Below are 25,593 nucleotides of genomic sequence, written 5' to 3'. Positions count from 1 at the left end.
CAGTGGTGAGCTTGGAAGGGAGCATTTGAGTGTAAAGTATGGATAAATAAGAGATTGGAATAAATGGGGCGGGGTGGGAGGAGGAGGTGGAAACACAGAAAAGGTGCTGGTTTGGAAATATATTGAGCACTTCACAGTGTCACCTTGCTGCTGAAAGTGAATAAAGTAGAAGTTTGCAACATCTTTGTAGGAATCTCGTCGCAGAATTCAAAATTGAATTTAGAGATCCCAACCTACCTCAGTTCAAAAGTACATTTCTTTGCCTAGGATGAAACAAAATGAAGGAACTGGGGAAGTTTAATACTTTGAAAGGAGTGCATGAATAAAGGTTCAACAGAATCAGTAAATTTTCCTGTTAGTGCAAAAAGAAGACAGACTTTTTGCCCACGAATATTCTCAAAAGAACTAAATAAATATGTAAAAACGAAACATTTTCCACTGCCTACAAGGAGAGAAATTCTGGAGGAGATGGCTTATGCCAAATATTTTTCTACTCCTGATGCCTCAGCAGGCTTCTGGCTGTGGTTCTTAGACAAACAAAGTATATGTTTATGCACCTCCAACATCTCCTTTGGGAGACATGGTTTCCTCCAATTGCCATTGGGTTATAGTTAGCACCATAGGTGTTTCGCCAGAAAATACAACCATTTTTCTCTGATGAGGGACATGCAAAGACCTAAACAGATGGCACTGTGATCTGGGAAACATAGTGGAAGACTAAGACCAATGTTTCCAAGGAGCTCCCAAAGAACCAGAAGTGCTGGGCATTGATGTGAATGAGTAATTAAAAAAAAAAAAAAAAGTGAACACTGTGTAGTGGATATATTGGGAAGGAAAAAAAAGAAAAGAAAGAAAGAAGAAAAGAAAAGAAAAGAAAAGAAAAGAAAAGAAAAGAAAAGAAAAGAAAAGAAAAGAAAAGAAAAGAAAAGAAAAGAAAAGAAAAGAAAAGAAAAGAAAAGAAAAGAAAAGAAAAGAAAAGAAAAGAAAAGAGAAGAAAAGAGAAAAGAAAAGAGAAAAGAGAAGAAAAGAGAAAAGAGAAAAGAAAAGAAAAGAAAAGAAAAGAAAAGAAAAGAAAAGAAAAGAAAAGAAAAGAAAAGAAAAAAGAAAAAAGAAAAAAGAAAAGAAAAGAAAAGAGAAAAGAGAAGAAAAGAGAAAAGAAAAGAAAGAAAAGAAAAGAAAAGAAAAGAAAAGAAAAGAAAAGAAAAGAAAAGAAAAGAAAAGAAAAGAAAAGAAAAGAAAAGAAAAGAAAAGAAAAGAGAAAAAGAAAGGAAAAGAGAAAAAAGGGAGAACAGGAAAGCAAAAGGAAGGAAAGAAGGAAAAAAAAGAGAGAGAGGGATGGAAGGGGAGATACACAAGGATTCTTTGGAATATAAGTAACTTAGCACCAAGCATAATTGCTCTATAAACTGTATGTATTGTTGTCTTGCAAAAGTCATTGAGTGAAAATGAGATGCAAAACTTAATAAATATCTAAATGAGTTAATTGAAGAGGGCCTTATCTTAAGACAATGCAACAATAAGCACAAGATGAAATTTCTGTACACTGGATCTGTCCAGTGAAGGTGTTGCCCCATCCCTCTTTTACTAGTACTGTCAAAACATTTGACCGGCCTTCAGTGATAAAAAAAGGAAATCTCAGTACCATAAATACAGGACACTACAGCCCATGTAATGTGATAGGAGCTATTAAAAAATGCTTTACCCAGCTGACTCCCAGCTATGTGCTGGCATTAATTTACTGTGCTCAGTTTCCTCAGTTTTTCTAGATTCTACAGGTGAATGTGACTCTTAAATCTGTTTTCATTATAGGTGATATGCGTATGATGTACCATGGCTCACAAGTGAGTGTTTAAGCAGTTTGAAAGTAAAAATACCTGTACTCAGTCCTGAGTCCCAGTCCCTGCTATATGTATTACGTTTGCAGCTAGGACTTTGTACTTCCAGATATATGTCCCAGCATGCACAGGAGTTGTTTCATTATTTACTTGTTCAATTTTCTGGCTCTACAAACTTCCAATTGTGGCTACATAGTAGTCCAGATTCATCAGAAAGGCTGCTCCCAACCAGAATTATGTGTAGCCTTATACTTAGGACACGTATACATAGGATCAAACCCTATTAGAATCAAACCCTCTCTCGTGATAGCAAAGCAGGAAACTTGGTCATCCACTTCCCAAGCAAGTGCTGCAGTTCCAATGGAAATTCACCTGTTCCAGTCATTTAGAGTACAGTAACCCAACCAAATACGTAATTCCTTCATGTATGTGTGAGAAGGCAGTAGCCTGTTAATACTGCAGTTAGATTGAAGTCCATGAGGGACAGAACATTAAATGATCGTGCCTTCATAATTGAATAGACTCCACTGTACAAGGCCCAGAGCACCCTGATCTAGTAAGATATGTTTTGAGTGTGGAGAAGACTTTTAGAGGTACCTTGCAAACCAAGTTTTTTCTATGAGTCTACAATTGCTAAGGCTTCCACGTGATGTCAGAGGTTTTCCATATCCGTAATACCCATGCACAAATTATCTCACCATACAAAATTAATTCAACATATTGGAAGTATTTTCATACTTCCTACATTTCATAAGATCATTACTTCAGTATGCCTGATGAATGTATGAAGATTTTGTGAACATCCAGTCCATGCATGTGTGACAACTTCAGTTTATCAGTCTTTTTTTGTGTATATGAACTGCACTTGCTCTGTGTTCTACAAAGAATCTGTGCATGTTTTGTGTGTGTTCTGTGCTTTTAATTTTTAGGTAGAACCAACATATGAACATGCAGGACATCCTAAACTAATGGCAAGATTTTTAGGAAAGAAAAAAACCATAATTGGCAAAATTTGTTAAATATATGACAGCTCTAACTAGCTTATTTCATCAGAATTAATAAATGCCCTACATTTTCCTCAATAAGCAATGAAATTTCATTTCAGAATGGTTAGTTTCCAGAAGCTGACAACATTTTTATCTGCTTTAGGGAATTTTCCCCTTACTAGGTTTTCCTAAGGAAAAAAGGTGTGGAATGTCCAGAAATGGTTCCTTTTTGAATATAGTTTCATTGTTGGGTTTTAGTATTTTTTAATGTTGGTATTTAAGGTTTTTGAATGGAATGGTGAACAAACCTAATGGTCTCTTGGCAGTACCTACTGATTCAACAATGTTGCCTTACCATGGTGAGCACCAAGGCCCAAAGTGTCCTTATTTCTGAGCTTTGTGGACTAAAGGAAAAAGAAATCTTAAGGGAAAAGAAAGAGCAAAGCGGTCATCTCAGATGGTCTTGACCCAAAGACAGCTGGAGAGCTTCTGTTTAAGGGATTTGGGTTTAGATCAAGACCAAATCTGTGCAGATGAGAGATACGAAGATTGGAGCAATTTCCAGTGTAGAACATCAAGGAGTAAAGCTTAAGGTTTCTGTCATCTTTTCTCTTTGCAAAGGATCCACACCAGTACTCTTTGCATACCTTTGCCATAAAGCATGCAAAAGATGCAAAGATGTAAGACCTGTGATACAGTCACCAGGCTTCAGAATGGTTCCGTCTCCAAAGTCTTCATTTCACTTCCAAGAGATGCACTCAGAGGAGAGTGCTACTTAGCCAAAAGTAATTGAGAAACACAAAGAATGAAATGAAATATTATTTAAAACAGATTAGTCTGGAAGATTAACTGTGCTCTGAGGTCAAAGCCCATGATATCACAGATACAGCTGAAATAAGAACTTTGTTGTCTAACTCCATGTGAACATTGACTTCTTCCAATGAGCTGAAAACATGAGGATTCCTTGTTGATTGAATAGGTAAAAGTAGTGCGTGGCATTTTGTGGCACCTGTTGTGGGAAAAAAAGCTGTCCCTTGACTAGGTAATAAAGCAATATAAACCTGTCACAGTTCAGTGGTGCACCCTTGTTATCTGCATGCCTGTGGGCTGAGTCATAACTTCCGTAAACTGTTTATGTCCATGCAACTTCATATTAAGACAGTCAGCTTCAGTTTGAGCCCAAATGACCACCTGAAAGCAGTGAGGAGACACAGGCAAAATAGGGAGATAGCTAACGAATCTCTTGATGCCGAGCACTTCAGAGGTCTATTTATCTGCAGTGCAAAAGTGAATAAATAAATATAGTTTAAGTAACAGTCAAAACCTCTTGATGTTTTAAAGGATTAAATTCTATGTGAATAAAAATATTTGTGTAGTCTCTTTGGTAGAATCATACTACAAAGTAAAATCATTGTTCTTTATCACAACACACATTGAGGCAACTCTGGACACAAAAGTAAACAAAAAGCTACTTTGCTTTTTGGAAGTAAAAAATAATGATCTCCTATTGGTTGTTTTATTGTATCTGTGATTGGTATAAGCCAAGGACAGAAACCACAATGGAAAAATCTAAGAAATGTTTTCTTCATGATGCCTCCAATACTGATGAATCCACAAAAGAAATCACTGCAAGAAATCTCTGAAATAGCATGCTCTTGTTAATGTCATCAGACAAAATCTTAATTACAAAGGAAGATGTCTCTGTTATTGGAAAGTACACTCCATTGTACATCCATGCTTACCATTTGGTTGAACTGATGTTAGGAGTTACATGGTCATAGTGCATCCTGGGAAATATAACCCAACTCTCAAGTCTGAGAGGGAGGGTATAAAGAAATAAGAGACTTTAAAGATAACTACCATGATGTATGGTAACATGGTAACATATTCAAGGGAAAAGAAATTACTGCTTAGCTAGGCCAAAATTTGATTTTTGATACAACAAGCTAAGACAAAATATTTTGATTTGGGAATGTCAAAATATTTCCATTTCATCAGATACATGAAAATTAAATTTACTGAACAAAATGTTCTGAACTATTTCCATAGTCATTTTTTTTTTACTGCAGTTAGCTTTGATAGATACAAGTAGAGAAAGAAACCAAATTAGAATTTCTCAGGCCATAAACCCAGTCTTTTTTACCAATATACATATTCATTAAAAGGTTCTTTTGTTTGTATTTTAATCAGGTTTATCTTCTTCATTAATGTAAATCTTATCACCTATTTTCATATTTTTGCTATTATTAGCAAACAAAGAAATTGAATCTAAAAATAAGGAAATAAAAGAATTATACAGAGCTTACTTTCAACATGAACATGAACAGAATATTGCAAGTAAACATAAAATTATTTTTAAAATGGTATATGACAAATTTTGATGCAACAGAGGAAAAAAACCTGAAACTTTCATTCTTCTGCCCATAAATTGCATAATACTCTCATTTTCTCAAGTACTCATACCCTTAAGCCTCTCAGCATCTATACTGAAAGCATGCTACAGTGATCATTTCTTCTAGTTATCATTTATGAGTTGTAATTGTTCCTGTGTAGATGTGGGAAATTTGCTTGAATAGATTGTTAGCTGGAGGATTTTGCTTTTAAAACTCTGTTAAAGAAAAAAAAAAAACCAATGAACTGGAACAGTGACTTATCTCCAGTATATGCTCAGTCTTATGCCTTCAGGGACTCCCAAGAACCAAAGCAGAGCATTGTCTGGAGTGCAGTGTGGATCGGGAACGCTCACCTTTGGACCTTTGGCAATTTGCTCTGAGCTTTCTAAACCATTTGCCTCAGCTGCTTGCCACACACTATATAAATGGAAGTCCAAGTCAGAAGGCTCATTCTCCCTCTGAGGCTGTAGGGAAGAGGTGAAGAGGGGAGGGAAGGAAAAACAGAGGAAAACAAAAAGCAAGAAGAGTGTCCAGGGCTCACCATGGGCCCTGTGCAGCTCTTGCTGCTCTTGCTGCTGCTCAGCAGTGGTGTTCTTACACGTAAGTACTGCTTTTAATGTTAGTGCTTTTTGCTGCTTTATTTATGAACCCATTAAAACAACAATAATGCAAAAACCAACAGGACAATGGCTTATAGAATTAGGGTAAGTGTGGCAAAGATCTCATCTCTTCCCTTTGTAGGACTGGGCAATCACAACATCAAAAAAGTCACAAATGTCTGGTATCTTTTTATAAGATTTAATGTATTTTGCAACTTGTAAGGAATTCACATAATTTATTTTGGCTTAATAGTTTTTCTGTAATGCTGTCCTTTTAAACCCCCGTGGAGATACTGTAGTTTGGAGATACCATACAGATTTATCCCAGCTGTTTTTAACCTATTTTGTGTTAAATGTGAAGATGGAGAGCAGTAAAGCAATATGCCTTTGGCAGGTAATACTAACATTTGAAATACAATTTTGTGTTAAAGGCACATAGTCATCAGTAGTAGTAGTAGTGGTAAAAAAAGTAGGCCAGTAGAAGGTACTTTTCCCCTAAAATCAGAAAAGACAGCCTAGATCAACATAGAAGGATCAACATCCTTCCTTCCCAAGAGGTGGCTTTTTAGAATATGACACTGTAGTGTTACTTAACACTTCAGGAAGCTTAAGGAGGAAAGCGAGTCTGAGGCCAATTATGCAGGTCTGGTTTTATATACGAATTGAATTCACCATAAATACAACTTTGTTGAACTAATATTCTGCTGATGACTGATACACAATTTTAAAGGATGCACTTTTTTCCAGTAGTTACTAATAATGTTATTACTGTTACTATTGTAATAGTAATAGTAGTAGTATTGCTATTGATGTTACTGTAGCTAATGTGACACTCTATTTCTATAGTATGGTCAATCTTAGAATTTCCAGAATGAAAACTTGGAAAGTGTGCAGAGAATATTGTGAAAAGTGCTGGCATTCATGTATGATATCCTAAAGAATGACATAGCATCAAATGAATACAGCAAATTATAGATTTGCTGCATTACAGTTCTGCTATAATATATGTATGATTACTTTGTTGTATTTTATTTTAAATAGAGGCACATGGGACATATCTAAAACAGATTGGAACAAATGATTCTTCCTAATTTGAATAGGCTTCCAATAAGTGTTCTTCTCCTCCAAAGAATGAGCTCTCAATATTCAGAAAAGATTTAATAGAAAAGAATTGTAGTATTAATCATCAAGGTTTTCCTTTTTTAAACACCCAAGAAGCAAAATACAGCCATTTATCCATTATGCAGTATTTTTGTGTGCTCAAATAGGCTAAAATTTTAAAGTAAACCATGTTATATGGCACATTTCATTTGTCTACCTCTACACTTTTTGTCCATCATTTATAAACTTTCTATTTCACATAACGTAGGGCTTTTAAAAATACTTGTTAAACAAAAAGCTGATCTTTCTCAGTTTAAATCAAAATAATTTAATTCCGTGACGTAAAGATATTATTCTGAGGTCTTAGTTCACAGTATCAAGACTGTATACTACTATAACTCCCTCTGGATTTGACTCTGTACTGTTAATGTTAACAGTAGCTTTGTTATTTACATCAGTGTTCAAAAGTTGGTATGAATTTAAAAAGTCTTACAATGAAAATGTAGTATTTCTGATTATATTTCCATAGCTCTTGTTTTGTAGCTGCTTTTCCAGCCTTTATAACGGCTGCTTTTCTAGCCTTTAATTCTTGTTTTTTTTTATTCTTTACAGAAGAAGAAACACCTGAAAGTGGAAATCCAGGATGTTCAAGTAACTGATTTCTTAAATATGCTTTTGTTATCTTATTTCACTGTATTAACTGAGTACATCTATCTAAGCTTGACTTTTCCTCTTCCATAAATCTCTTTCTCTGAAATAGAAGTGATGGTAATATTCTTTATTGCCATTTGCTTCAGGTATTTAATTCGCCATAAAGCCTGGCTCAGAGAATCTCAAAAGTTTTCTAAGAAGTGATTGAGCTTCTAAACTTTTAAAAAGCTGCCATTAATAAACTACTTTCCATTGTTTTGTTGATTTCTTGATTGTCAGGTGCAAATTCCTTAATCTAGAAATCCCTGTTTATTAGATGTGATACTTTAGCAATGAGGTTATGTACATTAAACTCTACCATGGGCTGAAACTCTCTTCTCATTTACCCCTTCCAGTGACTGCTAAACCCACGGAATTGCACTTGCATATCTAGCTAAATACCTGTAGAATAAATCATCAACTCTGTCAGCAAGGACAGCAGTTTCTTTAAACAAGACTCAGGAAACGCTGACTTTAGGCCCTATCTTTATAATGAATTCTGACTAGCCTTGACTGCTTGGTTAGATACATAATGTTCCACCATAGGGTCAAAGTACTGCAGGGAGCTGTTTTGTTCTTTGTCTTCGGGGTTTTTTTAACCTTGTTGTTTGCTTTCGCGCCATCTCCAGGCAACTTGGTTTATTTCAGCTGCCTGAACCAACTCAAAGGCTTCTGGGCTTCATTGCCAATTTCTTGTGTATTTTTGATACAATAAATTACATTTGCAATTCTAATCTAATAATTTCCCTATTGATTTTCCATTTATTTCTGTTTAAAAGTAAGACACGAAGGAATAATTAGCCTTTTGGCTGTAGCATAGTAGATACTGGTGCGAAAATTTTTGAAAATTATAGTTTAGAACAGCCAAAAGTGACAGGGATAATGCTGAATTTTCTTGTAGCAGTTAATTTTAGGGTTAATTAGAAAATTTAGTTCAGTTTTCAAATGTTTTTACTTGAAAAACATTTGAAAAACAGATGCTGATTACTGTATGATAGCTAGTATTAATTATATTAATTCCATTTAGCAATTACATGAAAGTAATCTCAGTTGAAACATTATTACAATATGTAAAGTTTATAAAAATGATAGTCCAAGGAGGAAATATGAGATTTATAGTACTATTCTGTTCTCCTCTCTAAATATGTAATTCTGTGACATAAAAAGGGCAAGATAACATTGCCATTAGCCTCTGACATGACAAATATTTTATAAAAGAAGAAGAGTAAACTACATTCATGGCACATATAGATAGGCAAAATCATATAGATTTGATGGTGGTCGTGTGGGTTTACACTGAGATAACTTTACCTTTTTTTTTTTTTTTATAAAAGCAGATCAGGATTCTAATATGTCCAGACAGTCACAAATAACCGCAGAGGAGCAATTTAGGAAATTGCTTTTCACTCAGCATCACAACATCACGATCCCAGTAAGCTGTTCAGTCTAAACAGAAGGAACAGTAACTTCTGGTTCAGACAGACCTAAACTGCTCTAACGCAGTCGCTTAAAATACCTAATCATCATATGTTCAGTTTAAAATGATGCCTGCAGTTATAATGGGAGTGAATTGTAATTGAGAACATTGTTTGGCCTACATAAAAGATCTTATAACCCTGTATTTAACACTGAGACAAAATAATCTTTTCTTTATGTCTCTATTACTAAGTTCATTCCTGCTTGTAAGGTTTAGAATTACAGATGAATTGATTCTGAAAGCAACAGGGACAGATTAAACACAGGGGAAATTCATCCCTTTGAGGAAGCCCACTAGGTTTTGGGGCTTCCTTTGATAAAAAGAGGAATACGTCTGCAAATACTTCCTCCTGCCTTGTTCTTACTCATAACTTGGTGTTTTTGCCTTGTTCTGAATGCTTTTCATATAACTGTTGTCTAGCTTCATTAAGAATAGTCTAGTAAAATTTTATGATCTAATAAGTGAACTAGAGTAGGTCATATTTCAGGAGAGTCTGGAGCAGAAAGATACTCTGTAGATTTGGGTGAAATGGTATTGAGGAATGCTGGTTTTGGTGTTCTGGCTTTTTCTGTGTCTATTTGCTTTCAGTCTTGGTGATATGGTTTAGATAAAACATCTCCTTGCATTTGAATTATGACGTAAAATTCTAAGCTGAAATTAATAATTTTATTACCAATTTGAAAACTACCAATAGGTTGATTTAATTTAGAAGCAACAGGGTCATTTGAGTAACCTGGTCTAGTGGGAGGTGTCCCTGTCCATGGCAGGGGATTTGGAGCTAGGTAATCGATAAGGTTCCTTCCAACCCAAACCATTCTGTGATTTTTAAAATAGCTCCATATCTTAAGTTTTCTCCTGGTTTTGTCATTAACTTTAATGGGGCATTATTTGAAGGCCAGATGGGGTCATATTGTCAGATCTCATCAAACAGAGCAGTGGACTCCAAAACTTATGTTTTCCCCACAAGTTTTGTCTTACGCTACAGAATGTATCCAGCTGACATTACTTCTTTGTCTGAAAGCTATTCTGTACAAGGAAATAGCAGGAGGGCCCTCATGCTTCCTTTATATGTGGCATTCATTCTATTTACACAACACTAAGCATGTATTGTAAGGATCTTCATATACATATCCTACACAAATCATAAAAGCACTCTTGTTTTCCCAATTGCAGAAGATGCAGCCAGATTTAAACACCTCAGAAAATATGTTTACTCATATGAAGCAGAAACATCAAATGGGATCACAGGAACAGCAGATTCTCGAAGTGGTTCAAAGATCACTTGCAAGGTAGGAAAAGAGGAGTAAATACAACTGATTGGGACTGTTATATATACACTGAATAACATGGAAGCTGGCAGCTGGGGAGCATTCTTCAATGTTTTTCCAAACAAGATCATTCTTTTGAAAGGCACATGTTGAGAGTTCTGAAGACTAACCCCTTCCTGTCCCAGAGAGAGGTCACTGAGGATGGCAGAAGTCCTTCATACTGCTGTGCCAAATGCATTTCAATCCTGATCTAGCTGTACTTTTACAGAGAAAGGGGGAAGACCTGGTATTTCAGTTTTCCTTAGCTCCCAGGTTGAGTCTGCCAATGTCCACAAACAATTCTAGAAATTGAACTAAGACAGCTTATTGAGGCCATGAAGACCACTTAATTGCTTGTTGATGATAACAGTCAAGGCAGAGTTGGAGCTGTAGGAGTAAAAGATCCTGTAGGTCATTAAATTACCCAATGTCCTTCCATTTTGCTCTAAACTTTCCTATCATGGGGGTTTTTTTCTGAGACGGATAACTAAGGAAAATATTTTTTTGTTTAGCACACATTGTTCACAACAGATCACTGACATCAATCAGTGAAATGACTCAAGTTTTCATACAGTTCTTCTACTACTATAAATTTTCAGAACCTAAGCTTATTGCTTACCATGTATATAACATACTCCCTACCATCAAACCAAGCAAATAACTGCTTTTATATCATCTCCCTCAAGTTACCTGAAGATATTTAGAGTACTTTGGAATGTTTCCCAAAAGTTTCTAGCAGGGCGATTCTGACACTTCAGAAAACCCAAGGCATATCATATTTTCAAAACTGTAATGGATGGTCCTGGAAAAATGATAACGAAAAAAGGATAAATACATCATATTTGTGTTTCCAGGTTGAACTGGAGGTACCACAGCTGTGCCATTTCATCCTGAGGACAATGCATTGCTCCCTGAGGGAGACATTTGGTGTTGACACTGAAGGAAAGGCCATGCTGAAGAAGTCAAAGAACTCTGAGGACTTTGCAAATGCCATGTCCAAGTAAGCACTATCAATTATCATCAGTACTTGCAGCCTTAATATGGAACAGGCTTCAGTGTTACAGTCCACCCTACATTTTTCTAGGCATAGAACACATTTCACAATAACATGTTAGAGTTGTAAGCTGGTTCCACAGCAAAATTCTCTAGAGCTAACTTGGCACAGTTCTCAATTGCTAGTGGGAAAGGTTTTTTTCCATCCAGAATTTTCACCTGGAATGCTTTAATCATCTATATCGTCTACATCAAGAAACTGTTGGGTAGTCCCCTAAAAGATTATTACAAGTGGAATGTTTCTTCTTGTAAACAAATTCTCAAATGGCTCTGTGCAGCCATTTTAAGATAATTTTCCTCTGCTGACATGGTACAAAGACTATGCAATAGAAAGGCATTTGAGACTGAAGTCCAGATTTCCTATCCCAATCTTTAATGACCTATGCAACTTATCTTTTCCTTACTTATCTGCTTTTGTAACTTATTGCTACTACTTCCTCCACTCAGCTAGTCTCTAGTGCTTGTCAATGCATGTTTTAGTCCTGCACCTTCATGCTGTTTCAATGCCTCAGTATCCACTCCCTCGTCTTTCACAAGCCATAGATCTCAAAACAACTTGAGACACTGTTAAACTATGTTTTACAGAAAACAAAATATATTTTAAAGACCGCAACTAACAGAGAATCCTTCCCATCATTTTGTAGCTTATTGCGGTAGTTAATAATTACCCCATTCTAAAAACTGACTTTTCTCCTCTCTGAATTTGTGCAATTCCAACTTCCAGCCACTGCTCTTGATATTTGCTTGTCCTTAGATGACGTAGTCTGGTGGTGTCAGAATGACCTTGGTTAGAATTTTGCTGCTTTAATAGTAATACTCTCTAATAGTAACAACAGTGAATAGTAAATAATGATAGACCAAGATAAACATGTTGCATTAGCTATTGCCCAGCAGTTTATTGATAATATGTTCTTCACTGGGTGGCTTTAATGTGATTTCACACTAATAATGTTTTTTGGGCGGGCAGGCATGAGCTAAAATTCAGCATTCAGGATGGAACAAAAGTCAAGCTGTATCCAGAGAAGGATGAACCTCTGAATGTACTGAATCTCAAGAGAGGGATCATCTCAGCTCTACTTGTGCCAACAGAAACAGTAGAAAACATACAAACTATTTCAATGGTAGGTGTTTTGAAAGTATTCACTTTATTTCTTTAACAAATGGAAGAAACCTAAGTAACTCTTAGTAGAGTTGCTCCTAACACCATTTTCAAAAGACCTGGTAATTCAGATCAGAAAGGGTACCTTTCAGCTAGATCAGAAAATGTCTGACAGTATGAATAAAGACGCTGATTTCTTTCCTATTTCCAGGATACTGTATATGGAAAGTGTGACAGTGAAGTTGAATTCAAATCTAGAAAAGGAAATGTTGCAGAAGATATTTCAATTAACAGAGACCTGAAAGCCTGTGACAACTTCAGTCCTATCAGAGATTATGTCAGCCCTATTGCCATTGTAAAGGGACTAGTAAGTATGCCATTAAAAATCATATAAAATTCTTCACTACGTCACTTAAAATGATGAACAACTACTACAACAACTATATTTTGTATTCGTCTTCTAAAAGCTTAAATAGTTTTTCTGCACCCTTGCATTAGATCAGACTGTGGTTTTGTTGGCAGTCAATAGAGAAACAAAGATGCAGAAAAAGAGTGTAATCTTCTTCTTTCATGTTCTCATTATTTTTTAAAGGAGAACTTTTCATAGATGGACTTAGTACTGTTGATTACATGATAACCTATTAGGTCATATCCAAATTTTTAGTTTTGTTGGTCAAAATTTTCACAATTCCAATTTCACCGAAAACATGTAGTTCACCAAAACCCTGATGTGTATATGATGTGCAGGAGGAGAGGGCTTTAAATGCTCCAAAGTAAATGGTTTTACATGCTGTTCAGGCTACCTCTTAATCCATGGTGATCAAATGCAGTTGCTTGCGTGCATATCAGCAGATTTTTTTCCTGGTTTTATGGCATCTGTGCTTTTGAGTGTTTTCCCTCAATTATTAGGAGTTCATATCATGCTAAAACCACGTTTTATATTTTCTGCCACTTCTATAGCTTGTTGTAGAAATCTGTAAAATTTGTATGATGAGTGAAATTAAAAGGAACATCAGCTGTTACAAGGGGCCTGAACTACTCTAAAAATTACAAACTGGTTTCTATGAAGGAGTCCTTTGTTGTAGGCAGCAGGGGATTAATCATGAAGTAACTGCTAAGTCAAACAACTCAGTAAGGCCTGAGGGAAAATTTCAGGGGGATTTTTGCCCATGAAAAGACTCAAGACTAAAGGTTGTTACTGGCACAATTTTTGTCTTTGTGTGAGAATGATTACAGTTATGCACCTTTGTTTCCAGTATGCTGTAACTTAATAGTACAGTAAAACTCTGGCAGCCTCAAAACTATGTTCGTTTCCAATGCTATTCAGTAAAATGACTGCCAAACTATTTATTTTTACAGAACATCCCATTATCTACCCTTCTAAGGAGCACGCAATTCTGTCATTACAATATTGATGCAAAGAAAAGGCATATAAGAGATGCTGTCTGCAGTGAAAAACACCTGTTTCTGCCTTCCTCATACAAGTACGTTGCTCACTATTTATCATTACCCTTTATTTATAAATATTCATTTTAAATGGTGATATATCACATTCTGCCCTGACTGCACCCCCAAATATTCATTTTGTTCTCAGAAAGGCAGGAGACATCGCAAGACCCCTCAGTGGCACTTAGACTCAACTAAAGGACTGAATTTTTCTTTGTTTGCTAGAAATCGCTATGGTGTGATGACGGAGGTCAACCAGACACTGAAGCTTGAAGATACCCCCAAGATCAATAACAGAAATTTTGATGGAGGTATAGCTGCAATTCTCAATAATACAAACACAGGGACAAAATACAGGTTAAATACAGGGACATTAAAAAAAACAATAAAACAAAGCCCAAACAGTGAATTAAATAAAGATACAGTTGAGGGGACCAAAACAATTCAGAATTTTTAATGATATTTGATCAATTTAGCCAGGAAAAAAAGGTTGAGGTATAAAATGGAAGAACCAGAAACATTTAAAACCACTGTAATTTTGAATAATCTTTGTATTTTCATTTTAACTTTGAAAATATTATTTATAATTAGAAATTTAAAATTTGCTTGGAAAGTATTTTAATCTTATTGGAAATTATTTTAATGAACCCTTTTTAGCTAACCATAATTTCTTATGAAACTTTTAGCTTCAGCTGACAAATGTAAACAGTCAATCATTACTATATGTTTGGTTCCGAAACACTCTTTTCTGATGTGCAGTTGTTAGTCCTAGTCACAAATATCTCTCCTAAGATATGTTCACTAAAAGTTGAAAAATCAAACTATGCTAATTTAAAAGGTGTTAAGGAATCATCTTCATGAAAATGTAAAAGAATTCAACTTTGAGGACAATTACATTTAAATTCTTCTCCATTATTTTTAGAAACTCTTCATCTGTTAAACTTCAACAATTATCATCTAATATAATCTACAGACTTTATACTAAATGTATGACAGAAGATTAAAAATTAACATAGTTCCTTGGTAAGACATAAAGAATGTGATTTTTTTAATTACCAGATGAACTGGAAGAGAAGGGACTTGCCCTGGAAAGTACAGATGCTAAATTTCCCAGGCAGGGGGATGCTGTTCTGAAAATCCTTCAAGAACTGCAGAAACTTACAGCCTCCCAGCAGAACCAGCAGAGAGCAAGACTCTTTTACAAATTTGTTTCTGGGCTTAGAAGTTTACATGGCACCACTCTTAGCTCTCTTGTGCCAAAGATGGTGGAAACCTCAAGGTATGTTACAACAGTTCATTGCACAAGTGCACCATATCTCAATGCCATAGCAAATCCATTCTAAAGTTTTGCCGCAAGTGGTTTTAAATTAGAGGTTAGTTAGATGTAAAGAGTGTCTTTCAGAAAGATTAGTATCATCAGAATTATCTAGAGAGAGAAATAAGGAATTGAGAGTAAAACCTGTGGATTTCACTTTTTTCCATCAGAAATACTTGGTTGTTAATTGAAACTTGAATATTAAATACATGACAGCAGTGTCAGAATTCAAATAGATCTGAAAGTTCTAGCCTACTATGAAGAACCCACAAAACCTTCCAAACTTATCGGAGAAGCTGAACTATAAATTAGAATATAATGCAGCCCAGTACAGGGTTTTTCTTCCCACCACCTTCCCATGCATGTATGCCAGACACAATCCTGTGGATATGTTATTATAGCCAAATATCTTGAGTTTTGCTCAGGGACAATGACTATAAGTTCAAACTCCCAAGTATGACTTATAGCAAAAAGTACAGTTTTTAAAGTGAGATTTTTGGAGATGCGGAAGAGCACATTTCTTTGGTCTGACCATGCCCTCTGCTTCCCACCCATACTCTTCTCTCCTAACTGACATCAGTTTACACATACTTAATGACCTCAGTCTGTAGACAGACTAGAGCCTCAGTCTGATTCAACATATTATAATACTTAGAGTTGTGGGAAAGCCTCTGGTGAAGAAAAAAGAAGAGATATGTCTGTGTAATGATAGTATTGCTAATACTTTCTTGTTCACAGCTAATGTTGTTATTAGTATATCTTAAGTAATCTCTTTTCCTTTCAGTTCCATCACAGTTCAGGCCCTGGCTCAATGCGGGACTCCAGAGTGCAATGGTGCAGTCCTTCAAATACTGAGAACTGGAAATGTAAATCCACTTGTGGTAGACCTGGTCACATATACGCTGGGACTATTGCCTTCTCCAACTCCGAAAAGAATACAGGAAATTCTTAACATGGCCCAGTATCAGCCAAGTAGAGCTTCTTTTTATGGCTTGAGCCATTCTGTTACTAAGTAAGTAATGATAGCATGTAATTGGACAAAATAACCTCAAGAAAACATTATAATGCTGAGAGTAAACCCTAAAACTAGTCACTTTTGGAGGATTTTCTGTTATTCTCTTTTTGTTATTTGTTGTTCTTTGGGATTAAAAATTAGACATTTCTGATTTTCTCCTTTTTTTCCTAATGTGTTTCTCTATTTCTTCAGGTTCTACAATGAGAAGATGACTGTGACAGAGGAAATAACAAATGTTGCAGACTTCATGATTTCACTGCTTGGCGCTGATTGCTCTGGGGAAGACGAACTCACATACCTAACACTTCGGGTATTTTTATTTTCTTCTGTTCTTATGCAGCTATTATTTTAACTTGTAGTGCAAATATTACTTTCTTAGTGGAGAAATAATGTTTGTCATCTTTCTGTGTTTTCACTACCGACAGGCTATTGGAAACATGGGCACAGTAATGGAGAAAGCTAAACCCAACCTGAAATCTTTTCTTAAGATATGTATGAGAAATGAAGCTGCATCACCTTCAGTTCAGAAAGCAGCCATCCAGGCATTCAGGAAAATGACTATTACCGAAGAGGTAAATTGGGTCACAAGAACCAGCATAAACTGGTTTTAGTTCACTTTGTTCACAGAAGTTATTGAATATGCAAAACCATTCACATTATTTGATAGTTTTGTTATCTCCCTTTTTAGCTGTCTCCAGCTTTTTTAGAACTCCTTTAGTTAGTTTCCATACACATATATGAGAAGTTCTGCAGAATTCTGACTCAGTGGATGTTGCTTCTTTGAGATGCAGTTGCTTTGTATAGATAGTCTCAGTTTAAATGTGAAGTCTGGATCTGTTCCTGTTAATGTCTTAAATGGAGTTCTACTTATTTAAAGGTGGTTTTAACTAACAAAGTACTCAATTTAAATTTTATTGTCATTGTTATTAATAGTACTGGTTAGATTTATGTTTACATTACAGCGATATTAAAGCACCTCCTACAGAATAGATGCCAGCTTAGTATGTTGATATGGTTTCAATATCAAGAAGATATGCTTTCGTTTCCAGACAAGGCTTAACGAGACTGGGAGCCTGGAAACGTCTGGAGCTCACATCTTCAGATTCAGTTTAATTTAAAGCTTTTTTTTTTTCTATTCAAAATATGTTTTTAATTTTCCTGCAACATATTTTTATCACCTTCTCAAACTGAATTATCTTTTTTCTAAAATTTGACAATTTGTCTGCAGACCAGAACACTTCTGATTCCCAAAAATGAAAACCGAGTATTCTAAACAAAAAAGTAGCCTGCCAGATGTAGGATAAGAAAACTAGCTTTAATAAGCCCATCATTTCTATGACATTTTCTATCAAAAGAAATTTTATCAAAATAGCTTCAATGAAACATTTTTGATCAATTGTAGAACTAAGGTATAGAAATAATTATGCAGTCTTGAAAACATTACATCCTGGAAATTATTTCACCCTATATATTCCCAAAAGAGTTTAGCAATATCATCTGCTAGCCAGCTCATCAGTGCAAACCTTTCTTATATAGGACCGTTCAGCACTTCTGAAAGCATTCCAAGAAGGGGATGCACCTACAGACAAACGTCTAGCAGCCTACTTAATATTGATGAAAAATCCTTCCCCAAATGATCTTGCAAAGATTTTGAGAGTCCTCACAAAGGAGAAGAATGAGCAAGTGAAAAGCTTCATTGCCTCACATGTTGCCAACATCCTAGACTCTGAAGAAGTAGGCATTGAAGAGTAAGTAAAATTCAGTTAGATACTGGTTACGTACTGGTCTTCTAGGGAGACCAAAGTTCTGACCGTAATTGCAGCAGTAGTTATTTAACAATGCCCTTTTTGCTCATTTTTCTGATTGTTTGGGGTTTTTTTGTTTGTTTTCTTTGTTTGAACAAGCATATCAGGTGAGTAAATCTATGGCTGTTAGAGCAGTGCCAGCTTACAGTCTTATTTTTACTGTGCAGAGTGCAGTGCTAGCCATTTGCAATCACCTCAGTTGTATGAATGTCTGCAAGTGACACAAGAAATCCCTCAACTAAGACTAAATGACTTTTTGGAATTTATACTAACCATAATTGCATTGCTATCCTCTTTCCTAGTCTAAAAAGCCGAGTTGAAGAAGCTCTGAAAGGAAACCAGGTTCCAACAGCCAAAGATTTCAGAAAATTCTCACGAAATTACCAGATTTCCAAAAGAGTTTCTGTACCTGGCGTTGATCCCATCTCTGCCAAAGTAGAAGGAAATGTTGTATTTGATCCAAAGAGCTATGTTCCTAAAGAGACTATGCTAAAAACCACCCTGAATGTATATGGATTTGGCCCAAATGATATCTTTGAGGTACAATTATCAAAACCTTTTGCTAGTATTCAGCTGTTTTCTTTCTCATTTCTGTTTTCATACAACAACTTTCTCTGAATAATGTATTGTTTTTACAAGCTTGGAGAGAAATCTAAATATCACTATGCTCACAAGGGGACTTTCATTTAATCTCAATGGGTTTTAGAGCAAGCCAGCCATTATGTGATGTCACTTGGCACTGACTGGATGGATGACCCTGTTGGAGTTACTAAAGGCCTCAGCTAGGGTAAAATGAACCTATCTGTAACAAATTGCCTTTATGCTAATGAATCACTACTGGCACACTGACATAGTCATAGTAGATTTTAAGTAAGGTACAGCCTATGTGTAGGTTTTTTGTTGGATCTCACCAGAGAGATAAAATTAGTTGTAATACCTAGTATTCCATATCTTCTCTTAGAAATCGTAGACTTGTAGGATAGCCTTTAAATGCATTGTTTGTTCCTCAGAAAGTCTCTTTCTTTGTTGTAAAGCTCCGAAGAAGTGGAGAAACTGTCTCAGTTATTGCATTATCCTGTTCATTACAGCTTGGATTAGATGGAAAGGGGTTTGAACCAACACTGGAAGCTTTGTTTGGAGAGAAGGGATTTTTCCCAGACACTGCAAGCAAGGCCTTGTACTGGGTTGATGGCAGAGTGCCAGAGCCAGTTTCCAAGATGCTTTTTGACTATTTTGGTTACTCCCAGGATAGCAAGCAGGAGCAGGTAAGCTTGAAAACATTCTCTGTGCAGTACGGCATTCCTACCTTTACACAATAATTACAACACTTCCCTCTTTATTGTATATGAGCCTTCTTTTCTTCTGATGATAAGCTATGCTAGAAATACTTAATGCTATTTAATAATATGTTTTTTCTTAATTGTATGTGAGAGGGGCCTTTGGAGGCAAATCTGTGAGAAATGCATGTGCAGATTAGTTGACATTCACTAAATGACTGTTCTAGATATGTGATCTTACAGGTTTGTCATAAATCTGTTTTACTTCTTTCTGATTGAATTTTCAGGATATCATGAAAGGAATCATTCTTAACCTTGAAAAACTGCTAAAAGAATTGGGCAACAAGGAAGCTCCTGAAGGAAGAGCATATCTGAGAATCCTGGGAGAAGAACTTGGGTACATGAAACTCAATGATTTCAAATCGCTGGGAAGCATGATTTTAAAGAGTGTTAAAACTCTTCAGACTATTCCTGAAATGGTATGTTTCTGATGCATTAATGTGTATTGTTAATTCGGGGGTTTTCTACAAGATTTTTTTAAGATTTAGTCTGTGTTTATTATGTAAAGAATAGATATTTGATATCAGCATGGAAATAAAATGATTTAAAATATCCAGGTTTAGTGTGAGGGACTCTGAGAAACCCATGAAGGCTCCTCAATATCCAAGTGGAGTCCTCCTGGAAGATGGGTGAAAGGAAAGAAAAAGGGAAGGTTCAGATCTTATTGTATAATTGAATTACCTACTGGAACAATGTCCAAAATCTCATGCTGGCATTTATGTTATACTATTAAATTTCTAATTATGAAAATGTATATTGATATTAATCAATCATTCATCATGTTAAGAAGAAAAGAAGTTGTAGTACCGTTCACATACAGGAATATTTGGTAAAAGCCTTCTTTCATTGAAGTTAAAAAAACTGCTTTGCCATTGACTTTGGGGAAGCCAGAATGTTACATGTTATCTAAATCGATTCAACTTTGTGTGCGTGTGTCAAGGTAGATGATCTCTGTGTATGAAGGCAGGTAATACAATCTAGTATTCATTTAAAGCTGAGATTTTGATTGACAGTCTTTAGTACATTCTTTTGAAGCAAGTAATCTGTAGGAATTAAGATTCTGTACTATATGTGAAACAAATTTTTGGATTATGCAGTTACGGTCATACCATGATCGACTTTTAAAATATTAGATGTACATATTCCAAAGTGTAGAAATGTTAGTGTTTATTTCCTTGTTTGCTTCACAGATTGCACAAGCCATTTCAAAAGGTGTTGACAGGGATTTATTCATCCACTACATGTTCATGGACAATGAGTTTGAGCTCCCAACTGGAGCAGGCTTGCAACTGAAGTTTGCCTTGTCTGGAATAGCGACACCTGGGGCCAAAGTAGCTATGAAGCTTCATCAAAAAAGTGTAAGTCTTGACAGCTGTCTATATTTTGTCTCCTAATAATCTACAATCTCATTTCATGATAAATGTGTAACAGCAGAAGAATTTTAAAGACTACAAAATACTCTTGAAATAAAAAGAAGAACTTACTTATTAAAGGTCTGCAGTTATTTTGTGGATGACATTTACATTAAAGTAAGAAGTAATGCATATAATAAATTCACTATAAGACAATAAAATTTATTAAAGTATTTTAATCACTCTTTCAAAAATAATCCTTTTAATCTCTGTTTATTTCTCTCTCCCTCTCTCAAATGACAATATTACAAATTCCTGTTCAAACCAACCAGTTTCTAAAAATGTTGATGTGACCAGTTCAAAGTAAAAATTTTGATTTTCAGTTAAAAGAAATAGTGAAAATTTAGTTAAATGGAACATTTTTTGATCAGAAAGGAAACATTTTAAAATTATAACAATTAAAGAGCATGTGACACAAAATTATTTCTCTGGATAAAAAAAAAATCTCTTCTTTTTTACATTTTTAATAACTATTTTGCTCTAATTTAGTAAATATTTTATATAAATTTATCAATACTTTCAGTTTACCTAAACTTTTAATTTTTCACCATATACATGATACAAATAAAAAATAAGTCTTCAAATTTAGTGCTGATTGCCTTATAGTTACCTTTGGAATCTTGTCCAGAATTTTTCATTCTGAGCATTCTTTCTGTAATGGCCAAACCAAAATCTTGAAATTAAGCTGTTTTCTGTTAAGAGAATTTCAAACCTTGGATCCACTTTTTTGTCAGACAGCTTGCTCATTGTTTTTGAAAATTGCTATTTTTGTTTTTACAATGGAAAACTGGCTATTGTCTTCAGATTTAAAATACATGCAAGCAGCCCCACGTACAAAATCTTTCTGAAGCATGAGTATTTTTTACATTAAAGTAGGTAAACTTCCTTAGTGCTATTGTTTTGCTCTATTTGTCACATTACAGTTACCACTTCTGTGGTCCCTCTGCCTGTGTGACTTGGGAATCAAATTTTTTTTAATAGCAAAATCAATTGTATGAAACCTACTTCTAGATTATCAACAATATCAATTTGTTTTATAAAACCAGTAAGTATATTGGGCAAATAAATACAACATTTTGTTTTTATTAAATAGATGCAAGCAGAACTCATTGCTAAACCTTCAGTGGCAATTGAGTTTGTAACACACCTGGGAATAAACATGCCTGAATTTGCTAGAAGTGGTGTGGAGATTAATTCTAATATATTCCATGAGTCTGGAATTGAAGCACATGTTGCTATGAAAGCTGGACAGCTGAAATTCAGCATTCCTGCTCCAAAGACTCCAACAAAACTCCTCAGTATCAGGTAATGAGAACTGAATGAGAACTTTCAAGACTATGTTCTTCTTCATTATTTTTATTGTGATGGGATTGAGGGGCTAGGGCTGGCATGGAGAAATTTTCAGTTCAGAAAAATCCCAGGCATTGTAAAACTGGGGTAACTTCTTTTGTAAGATAAGCAAATAGCCCAGATAAGTGGTGACTGTGAGTCATGGCTTACAGACTCTTTGATTCATCACTATTTTATGAAATTTTCAACAACACTCTTCTATTTCTATTATTTTGTTTTCTTTCAAATGAAATTATTATAATAGCAATGCTTATTTTTAGATTGAATTTAAATGAACTACTTATATTTATTTTAGAAAGGGTGGTTCAATAAAAAGCGTTATACCTATCAATAATCATAATAATAAACCACTTGTTCATTTAACCACCAAATGTTATTTCGTTGAGCCTCTACCTTAATAAGTGGTTTTTATTTAGAAAATAACTTTGTTAATAATTTGTGAACACATGTCCTGGGAATAAATGGTTGTCTTTTCTCTTCCAGCAATACGCTACATTTGGTGTCTCCAACCAAAAGTGAAGAGATTCCACCTCTGATCGAGAACCGAGAAACCTGGACTTCTTGCAAGCCTTTCATTGCCGGTCTAAATTTCTGCACCAAATTATTGTACTCTAATGCCAGTGCCACAGAGGCAGCTCCATATTATCCGTTGACTGGAGAATCCAGGTAAGTCATATCGTCTTTAACTATGTTTATTTTGTGCTAAACTAACCTTCCCTCTTAGGGCTTAACATCTACAATATCCTCTCACATAAAGCTTACCTTTAAAAATCTTTAAAAACAGACTAGCAGGAGCAGCTCAGAAGGAGAGCTATTGAGAACTGTATGATTTTTTCTGTTTGTGGTCATGGACAAAATAGTTATTCACAAAACATTTGTTTACTCCTTCTTTAGATTTGAAGTTGAAATAGCATCCACAGGTGAAGTGAAGGAATACTCTGCAAGTGCAAACTATGGCCTGCAGAGAGAGGGAAATTACCTGATAGACACCTTAAAGTTTGCTGTTCAGGCAGAAGGTAAGATTTTAAAAGAGCAGTATGGTTTAGCTCAGTTTTGAACTGTGTCATTTAATAGGAAAAAGATTTGTATGAATAAATTAGAATTCTTAACAGTATAAAATCGAATACCATTTTCACATCCAAACAGGCCAAAACTTTAACTCCATTTCATTTCATGTATGCAATCCCAGTGCAAGATTTTCACAATTAGAGGCTGGTTTTATATCCCTAAAATACTTCCCCATGATTTAAATAAAACTGTAATATTGGTGAATGGAAACAAGGACGAGATGTTAATGGATTCTATATAAGCAAGAATAAAATACCATTTCTGATGAAATATGGAAGTAAAGCATAGAAATTGAGAACTGCAAAACCAGCCAATTTTTCAAAGGGAGAATCTGTGAGATGGCAAGTTTACGTGACAGAAGTAGTGATGGGATTAGTGGATCAGTGCGTGGTGTGTTTAGAAGATGAGGAGATAAAAGATGACCCAGTTTCTGATTCAAGCTCATCAAAGGTTGTATTAGGTCTTCAGGGTGATATGATTTCCAGTTGATCCTTTTTAATTCTCCTTGTAAGAAAAGTCCAAACAGATTCCATGGTTGCAAATAACCAAAGTACATTATATTTTCCAGGTGTAAAGCAGCATGAGGCGACACTGACCTTCAGATACAACAGAGACAGAAAGATTTTGACCAGTGATGTCCACATTCCCGATGTTGATGTTGATTTTGGTACAAACTTCAGAATTACTGATGAATCCATTCGTGGGAAGAAAGCATATACCTTTGTCTTAGACTTTAACAACAAGAAGATTTCTGAAGTTACTCTTACTGGCCAGATAAGGTAACTCAGAAAACCACTTGCACCTTTGAATAAGATAGCTAAATGTTTTATTGAAGGTAGAAAATTTTATCCCTTTGTGAAGAAATTGCTTTTATAAAGAGATGGATAGAATTGCCATTCAAACCCTCTTAAAAAACCCTTGAAGTATTTTATTTGAAATCCATCATGTATACACCTAATACACCAAGTGATCTTTCCTACTATACGTATATATATAATTTGTATTACAAGTTCCTTGAGCTAGTTCTTCTATGTTTGCACACACATGACTACAAAAATGACATTGTACTAGTGTTATTGCAGGTGTGATAATCCAAGGATATAAACAAGGCAAGGTTTGTTCAGAGAAGTATTATCTTTTACTAGTTATGTTCAGCTCTACAAAAAGTTATTACGTCTCCCCATGAAGAAATCTAATGGCACTCAATAAGCAACAAAACCAAAAATAACTGAGAGCTTCCTGTAAAAATTCCCACGCTTCATGATGAGAATATTTCCGGGAACATCTACAGGGGAGCTAGCAAAAATGTTCAGCCTGCCAGGGTTTCTAAAATTGTCTGCCTCACAAGCCCATAGTGAAATGAGCTGATCACATTCTTTACTAAACCTCAATCTTCCATGGAATTCTGTGATCTTGATGGTGCCCCGGGGAGGCTTTGTCTTTGCTGTTCATGCAGAATTGCCTCTGATATCAGTGGGAGCTTTGGATAGATGTCAGGGACCTCAATTCCCTTTCATTTGCACTAACATAATATTAAAAGTTTGCTCGAGTCAACAAAGTTACAGAGATATAAAATAAATGTGAATAAAGGAAAATGAAGCCCAGTGGCATAATATATTTCGTCAAATGTTTTGTTTATATGTGATTTATGGCTACAGTCTGTATCCTTAGTAGAGAATTCAGCTTGAGTAAGGAGCTCAGAATTTCTTCAGGTACAACTTTACCAAGACAGGTACGTATTTCCATCCATTGTAGTATTATGAAATTAGTACAGAATTATTATGTACATCTGCACAGTAGCATTATAATAGTTTACCATATATTTCCCAAAGTAGCTAGCAGAAGCTGAAAACTCTAATTGAATTGGAACAGAGTTTACAAGTTTGATTTTGTTTTTTTATAACACCCGTTATGCCTTTACCGTAGATTTAAATGCTGAAATTGCTCCTGGAACATAACTGGAAAAGTAGAATGAGATGTTTGTTATTCAGTTACCTTTTGCTTTCATAGGTATGCTGGAATGGGAGAGGCAATGTTAAGGGGCACCCTTTCTATTCCTCGCCTGCAAACTGAACTTAGAAGTGAAGCATTGGTTAATTATTCACCAAACAAAGGGTATCTTGAGATGAGCTCAGCTGCAACAACTCATGGAAACTCAATTTCAGAAAGAGTTCTTCTCAGATATGGTAGGGACAAAAACATGATCCACAAGTGCAACCTATAAATTCAAACATTACATTAGTTTATAGTATATCCTTAAATAGAATATTACTAATTTTACCTTTTTCTTTTAAATTATTGATTT

At 35.2% G+C, this 25,593-nt stretch overlaps 1 protein-coding gene across 1 annotated transcript in view; it reads left to right on the top strand.

Moving 5' to 3' along the window:
- Positions 1 to 5,663: 5,663 nt before the first annotated feature.
- Positions 5,664 to 25,593, top strand: part of APOB (apolipoprotein B) — a 37,513-nt gene continuing 17,583 nt past the window's right edge. The window contains 22 exon segments of the mRNA XM_030490002.1: positions 5,664 to 5,814; positions 7,527 to 7,565; positions 10,255 to 10,370; positions 11,243 to 11,388; positions 12,409 to 12,562; positions 12,752 to 12,907; positions 13,900 to 14,024; positions 14,212 to 14,297; positions 15,046 to 15,265; positions 16,086 to 16,313; positions 16,509 to 16,626; positions 16,742 to 16,888; positions 17,853 to 18,064; positions 18,424 to 18,661; positions 19,210 to 19,386; positions 19,686 to 19,877; positions 20,649 to 20,816; positions 21,964 to 22,175; positions 22,704 to 22,886; positions 23,115 to 23,236; positions 23,857 to 24,067; positions 25,299 to 25,474. Coding sequence (XP_030345862.1) covers positions 5,757 to 5,814; positions 7,527 to 7,565; positions 10,255 to 10,370; positions 11,243 to 11,388; positions 12,409 to 12,562; positions 12,752 to 12,907; positions 13,900 to 14,024; positions 14,212 to 14,297; positions 15,046 to 15,265; positions 16,086 to 16,313; positions 16,509 to 16,626; positions 16,742 to 16,888; positions 17,853 to 18,064; positions 18,424 to 18,661; positions 19,210 to 19,386; positions 19,686 to 19,877; positions 20,649 to 20,816; positions 21,964 to 22,175; positions 22,704 to 22,886; positions 23,115 to 23,236; positions 23,857 to 24,067; positions 25,299 to 25,474 — 3,484 coding nt within the window. The 5' untranslated portion in view covers positions 5,664 to 5,756.

The sequence above is a fragment of the Strigops habroptila genome, chromosome 6 (genome assembly GCF_004027225.2).
Source record: "Strigops habroptila isolate Jane chromosome 6, bStrHab1.2.pri, whole genome shotgun sequence".
Lineage (NCBI taxonomy): Eukaryota > Metazoa > Chordata > Aves > Psittaciformes > Psittacidae > Strigops > Strigops habroptila.
The sequence above is the reverse complement of the archived record's forward strand: the minus strand, read 5'-3'. Positions and strand labels throughout refer to the sequence as shown.